The 7,234-nt window shown below is 33.1% G+C and overlaps 1 protein-coding gene across 1 annotated transcript; it reads left to right on the plus strand.

Annotated features, from left to right (window-relative positions):
- The first annotated feature begins 4,119 nt into the window (after positions 1 to 4,119).
- LOC137729188 (ubiquitin-NEDD8-like protein RUB2) lies at positions 4,120 to 6,242 on the plus strand. Its single transcript, XM_068468043.1, has 3 exons — positions 4,120 to 4,343; positions 5,558 to 5,817; positions 5,993 to 6,242. Exons 1-3 carry the CDS (start codon positions 4,251 to 4,253, stop codon positions 6,102 to 6,104), a joined length of 465 nt encoding a protein of 154 aa, XP_068324144.1. The 5' UTR covers positions 4,120 to 4,250; the 3' UTR covers positions 6,105 to 6,242.
- Positions 6,243 to 7,234: the final 992 nt, after the last annotated feature.

Consider the following 7,234-nt stretch of genomic DNA (forward strand, 5'->3'; position numbering starts at 1 on the left):
TCGTCTGTTTGAGAAAATTTGGATATGGGGATGGATATGGAAAAACTGAAATTTTTCGAAGCAGTTTTGAAAAAAGATCGAGTATCTATCGTAAAATTAATTGACAATATAAATAGCTTAATTACTTATAATTACATGTAAGGTTCATTCTTTCTCAAATGTAGGAATAATACTCTAAACATGTTCTTTTACGTGTGACAAATTTTTAAACCTAGCACGTGGACAACATATTTGGTGAAGTGGAGCAAAGGTGGTACTTGATCTTCACAAATGAGACAATCTACTTTGATACCATAAAAAAATTATAGTTTAACCATAAAACCAATTGGTAAAATGAAAAGTACACTAACATAATTACTTATAAACACATGTAAAATTATCTTATTTCCTGACGTGGAATTCATTACTCTAAACAAGTTTTGAATATGTTTATAGGATCCCGCTCTATACTTTCTGATCCAACTTTTTTATTTTGTATGTGGACATTTTATGGTTAGATTTTTTTATAATACTTTTTCTTCTAATCCCTAGTTTTTTATGTTGCTTGACATGATTTGATCAAACCAAATTTCATTCATTTTTGTTTTCCGAATTTTTACAATAATATGATTTTTTTTATTTATTGGTGAAATAGACACGTTATCCAATGGAGAGACCATTACAGGGTATATATGATTAGAGAAATGCTAATGAGACTCATTCAATGCCAGACTCTTTATGAACTATTTGTTGCCTCAAAGTTTAATGTTAGCTTTTGTGCTAAAATTATAAAATATTATATGAAATATGATTATTCGCAGTATGCGATGGTTAAAGTCTTTTACCAAAAAAAAAAAAATTGTGCTTAATGTTATGGACAATTTTTGGCTATGAAATGGATATGACACATTCGAGATCCCAATTTGAACCGTTGCCATTCCAACATAAACGTGACTTCAATAGTTGATAAACTATCGCGCTTCAAGCAAATAATAATTTGGTCCAATGTCTCTCAATTTTCGCTTACGAAAGGAGCTCAAGAATTCAAATTCTATGGGGGTTACAAATTAGAGGACTACATTGTATTGAATTGTATGATACGAGTTACAAGGCATCTTATCTTATTTATAGAGAAAATGAAAGCAAACAATGCAAGAAATAATAAACTTAACCGACAAAAGAAAATCAATAAAATAACAATAATACTAGAACTATTTTTCCAACAAAAGAAACACTTTATCGCTTCTGTTAAGAAATAATATTCTTGTGTATTTGCACAAAAGAGTCTATTTGTTTTGTCGGGCACTGATCATGCTATGAGATTTGAATTTTCTTTTATATATCGATGGAAAAATAAAATCTATTTGTTTTGTTGGGCACTGAAATGAATAATTAGGAATTTAGGTGCGGTTATTGAAGGCAAATGGAATCAAATCATTTTCCTTGGGAAATTATAATTCCAGTTTCTTTTGACCTCAGAATTTTTATCTCGTAATCAGTTTTGAAGGTGCATGGCATGTGAAGTGGAGGGAGGAGTGCATCAACAAAAGAAAACAAGAATTATGACAAATAACATTTATAAATAAAAATACCAGAAATTGAGAAAGTCTAACTATTGTCACGTACGCAGACAAATGACAACCGTTTGTTAATGGGTAAGTGACATATACGAATCTTAACTGTTCGTTTATGTGTATGGCTGATGTTTATTTCACTACGTACGTTGATAATTAATTAAGATTTACGTGAAGACGGTGATTACCAAAACCCTAAACAAGATTGTCCAAGAAAAGGTAAAATGAAAAAAAAAAATATTTCTTCTCGCACAAGAAAAAGTAAATTTATTATTCCTCGTGGCCGTACGCGTGCTCGACCACGAAGCTTCTGAGTTAGGGCTTCGCGGTGGTTGATCACGACGTTAATTAAAGTTGTAAAGATTAGTTGGTTGATAATTTCAAGGCTTGTGATATAATTAGGAGTTAAGTGTGATTAGCTACAAGATTGATTGTTCCGTTAAATGCATTTTGGTTTATTTAATGAGTTAGGAGAGATATTCAAAGAACAAAGAGACAGGGGGCATGCAAGCAATAATAACATTGAATGCCATGAAATATTGGTAGACATATATTCGCGAGTTCAAGTCATTTTAACTTAATTTATCTTTAGTTTTTAATTTTTTTATTGAGGAAATAATTTGGAGAGTTAACTGTTAAGTGAGGTTTAAATCAATGGTCAGATGTCAACAAATAAATGAGGTCTTAAGTTCGACTTTCTTCAAAAGAAAATTTGAACCACATTATTGCTAGCTTATTGTAAAGCTTAACTAACCCCCTTCCTTTTAATGTAGATAATATTGTTTGTTAAAAAAAAAAAAAAACAAATAAGATATTGGGTTTTGGGTGTAGACGTCAACGAAAATCTCCTAATAGCTAGTTGGTAGGTAGGTGCTTGTGGAGGTAGTTTTGCATGAAGTTTGTTTTAAGTTATGGGAAGAGATCCTCTTCGGATCTCTCCCACCAAATCCATCCAATTCATTAATCCGTGTCATTAAAATTTGATCCAACAGTTACAAACAGAAAGTTTCTTTAAAAGTTATAATAATTGTAGTCGTTGAATCAAATTTTAATGGCCCAGATTAATGGATTGGGTCGCTTTGGTGGGAGAGATCGGAAGAGGATCTCTTCATATATTCTAAATACATGATACTTTTGGTAATTTTAGAAAATTTTGTATTAATTTGATAAGTTAAGCATCATTCGAAGTAAGTATTTGGCATACGAGAAGTGATTTTCGCACACTCTTTTTATTTTCTCACACCCTCCTCTTATTTATAATTATTGGATTGAATAAATCAAACAAAATCAACGGCAATGATTAAACATGAGTGTGTACAAGGCTAAAAAAACTTGTGAAAATCACTTTCCTTAGCGTATTAGACTTGATATTCTTCCCACCGTGTTTAATCTGGCTAGATTAACCGATATTATATGTGTGATGAGTTCGATACCTAGGATTTCGACTATCACCACACTCATCATCTTGTATCCATTTAAGCTAAAACCTATGGTTTCTTTATGTAGATTATCAAGCTTTGAATGGAAATGATGTATGGTAACAAACAAAGAAACCACACTGCAGTAATGAGCATTGCGTGGACAAGTACATGACTGAATTGAATGCTTGAGCTTCGTATTTTCATAACCTAAAAGAAAAGAAAAAAAAAATACAAGGGAGCGCATTTATTGTTGTCTATGTATTTAGGCAAAGGAAGGTACAAGTATTAAATATGAATTAAGAAATGCTAAAGAGACTATCTCAAAAGTAGGGCTATCTATGAATTTTTTACTACCTCACAGTTTAACATCAGTTTCCATAACAATATTATAAATATTGTACAAAAAACATGAGATGACAGAGAGTACACCAAGAGTTCCACTTTTGAGAAAGTCTCCTTAGCCTTTCTTACATGAATTTCAATGCTGCAATTAATAATACATTTGTGAAATACCATTTATCAGAAAAAACAAAACAAAAACAATAATAATGTGAAATACCAAATTGCTGAGTTGGTTTGTACAATGGGAAAATAGGAATAGGAGGACTTTTGGTTTGACAACTAATCCAGCCTAAAAACTTGGGCCTCTTTTGGGCTAGAAAATTTGGGCTAGTGTACACCAAAATTGGGTATTTACACCCACGCATTTGATAAGTACACCCAACACCGAAAGAAGTTATGAAAGTTTCAATTTGGGATGGTAGTGAATATGTACTTCTCTTATTCACTAGAAAACAATGCATGTGGTAGTGAAATTTTCAATTTTTTCAATCTTAATTAGCTTTTACGACATTTTTTTAAAACTTAATATTTCAAAAATTATGATTAAGACATAAATAACACATGAGATAATGATGTCATAAGAGAGAAAGAGTCTTGTGCTCGGACACTTGTATAGGGCAAGAAACATAATCAAACATTAGGATGAGATAAGTTTCTAGTGGATAAAGCTTTTCACATCAACTCGCTGCGTCGCGAATTCAGACTATCTCCCACTCTTATAGTGTAGTTCAAAGTAGTAATATCGTTTGGAGAACCACGTTGATTTTCCTATACAATAATTCAGGCACTAAAATGATGGAATTGAAAGTTGGGGAACCAAATTGATAATCGCGAAATACTTCGGGGGCATCGGTGGAGAAAAAGGAAGAATTTTTTATCAAGTAAATACAAAACCTTCACTCTCAGAGGAGACCCAAAACCAGAGAGAGAAAAAATGCAGATTTTCGTGAAAACCCTAACCGGAAAGACCATCACTTTGGAGGTCGAGAGCAGCGACACCGTCGACAATGTCAAAGCCAAGATCCAGGTACTCTTTCTCTCTCCCTCTTTATTATAATAGTGGATTTTCAGCTTATTTGTTTATTTATTTGTTTTATTGGTAGGAAAATCTGTAATTTAAGGGAAAAATTTGTATAAAGTATTATTATGGCTGGATTTTGTATAAAAATTAGGTATCTGTTGAATTGGTGGGTTTGTGATAATCTTTAATTAGTATTTTGTGTTAAGAGTTATTTGGCTTAGTGGGTATAAGTATGTACAGCATAAGAGCATCAATGTGATTAGGAGATGATGGTCTGTTTAGTGGTTAAATACTTTTGGTTGCAGAGAGAAAAGGGAAATTTTGATTTTGAATGTTGTGATTTTGGTTTTTGATCAACACTTTTGGTGCGTTTGGACGGGGGACTTTAAAGTTCCATGGAATTTAAGACAATCTGTCAGGAATGAACTACGAAAATTAGATAGCGGGATTTGAAAATGAGTAGGTGCAATATATCCTTTGTTTAGTGTCCATTTGTTGTGTTTTAGTAATAGCTTTGTAGTTTTGCAGAGCTTGATTTTCATTGGCAGTGTTCTTGTAGTGCATTTTAATACTCGAGTCTAAAGTTTCTTGGTACTTTATAGTCCCTCATCCAAATTAGCATTAGCACGTAATGATTTTCATTGGTGTATGCTATTATCGGGTGGTTTACTTTTTATTGATGCGATTTGAGGAGTTTAGTGATATATATAGTTGTGGATAGAAAATATACAATAAGAAAGGATCAAGATAAGCAGATCTAGGACTCAATATGTGGAATGTAATCGTAGAAAAGAAGAGATACAATCATACAAGCGTGGAGGTGGTGAAAATCAATGGTTAACAGAGCTCAAGAAACTTAAAAGGTTTCTTATCGAGGCTTGTGTGGTAAACCAGTGAGGTGTCTCAACAAAAGCAGCTTTTGATAAAGCAATTGAGACTATGGCGTCTGTGTTATTGCGTAGAATTTCTTCTGATTGGAGAACTGACTAGTATACATAATTTTAAAGAAAGGCTTATAAGTGGTACACGATTAATATATATATATATATTTTTTTTTTTTTGTTATTTATCGAAAAAAAAACTATACATCATGAAAAGCTCCACAAAGTTTACATGTAGGCTTTTGTTTGCAATTATTTTTACCTTCCATGCTTCGAGGGGAGTATAAGTTGTAATTGTTGTTATGGGATGTCATGGTTACTCTACATAATTGTTTTCAGGATAAAGAAGGCATCCCTCCTGATCAACGGAGATTGATTTTTGCTGGTAAGCAATTGGAAGATGGCCGAACTCTTGCAGATTATAACATCCAAAAGGAGTCAACACTTCACCTGGTTTTGAGGCTGAGGGGAGGAACTATGATTAAGGTGAAGACTCTGACTGGAAAAGAAATTGAGATCGATATTGAACCAACTGATACCATTGACCGGATCAAGGAAAGGGTTGAGGAGAAAGAGGGAATTCCCCCTGTGCAACAAAGGTACTTTTTATTTTTCCGGGCTATGCTAGCTTTTAACTGCTAATAAGTTGAACACTTCACTCAAAGTAATTTCTGATGGTTAACCGGTATTCTAGCTATGGGGTACTGGCCAATTTCGAGTAATTATTGTCTGTTGCCGTTTCATTTACGTGTGTGGATTTACAATTGTTTGCAGGCTTATTTATGCTGGCAAGCAGCTTGGAGATGACAGAACAGCTAAAGACTACAACATTGAGGGTGGCTCTGTGCTTCACCTGGTGCTTGCACTTAGGGGTGGCAGTCATTAACAGAAGGCACAAAAGGCCCTATGGTTTCGAATCGGAGGCCCTAAAAATTTATGTGTCAAAAATGAAGCCAAACCTTTTGAAGCCTTCAAACAGTCAATTTCATGTTCCATTTGTGAAAAATAAGCATTTTTCATCAATGTGTTTGTGCCTCTAGGAGGGTTTTGTTCTACAATAGAGAGCGAGAGTAGGCTTGATAACTTGAATAAAACAATCTTAATGTAGGTTATTTAACGTTATAAATGATTGGGGTGTATTCAGAAAAGAAATTTAATATTATTTGAAATATGATTATTCGCAGTATGCGATGGTAAAAGTCTTTTACCAAAAAAAAAAAAAAAAAATTGTGCTTAATGTTATGGACAATTTTTGGCCATGAAATGGATATGACACATTCGAGATCCCAATTTGAACCGTTGCCATTCCAACTTGAACGTGACTTCAATAGTTGATAAACTATCGCGCTTGAAGCAAATAATAATTTGGTCCAATGTCTCTCAATTTTCGCTTACGAAAGGAGCTCAAGAATTCAAATTCTATAGACAACAATTGTTGCTAGTGGGGAGTTGTGGTCTTAAGATCGACTCACTCGAATGCAATGATGATATCTACCTTCTATATATAAAGCGATTGGAAAATGGAATATTGATTTTGGTGTCACCAAGTTTCAACAAAAAAATTTGGATAAAAATGCCCTCAAGCCAAAAAACTTCAAAAGCATCACAAAATAGTGCATCAAACAAGACAGGGGTATTTTTGTCATTTTAATATCAGTTATAAAAAAGGTCTTCCGCACGCGGATAATAATGTGATTAAATTAGTTGTCAAATGATTTTTTTTTTTTTAACAAACAATATTATCTACACTAAGGAGGAGGGGAGGTGGGTTTAAGCACACAATGGGCTAGCAATAATATGATTAAATTAGTTGTTTATTAAATATCGTTTTCTCTATTTTTAAACACGTTCAAAAAATTTTAAGAGGCATATAATGCCGGTTATAAAAAAGATCTTTCGCACGCGGATAATAATGTGATTAAATTAGTTGTCAAATGAATTTTTTTTTTTTTAACAAACAATATTATCTACACTAAGGAGGAGGAGAGGTGGGCTTAGCCTCACAATAGGCTAGCA

Source organism: Pyrus communis, chromosome 3, assembly GCF_963583255.1.
Source record: "Pyrus communis chromosome 3, drPyrComm1.1, whole genome shotgun sequence".
Lineage (NCBI taxonomy): Eukaryota > Viridiplantae > Streptophyta > Magnoliopsida > Rosales > Rosaceae > Pyrus > Pyrus communis.

Excerpts from the sequence above, each read along its gene's own strand:
- LOC137729188 (XM_068468043.1), top strand. The coding sequence starts at position 4,251 with ATGCAGATTTTCGTGAAAACCCTAACCGGAAAGACCATCACTTTGGAG. Across the intron at positions 4,344-5,557 it reads ATGTCAAAGCCAAGATCCAG|GATAAAGAAGGCATCCCTCC; the intron begins GTACTCTTTCTC and ends AATTGTTTTCAG. Across the intron at positions 5,818-5,992 it reads ATTCCCCCTGTGCAACAAAG|GCTTATTTATGCTGGCAAGC; the intron begins GTACTTTTTATT and ends AATTGTTTGCAG.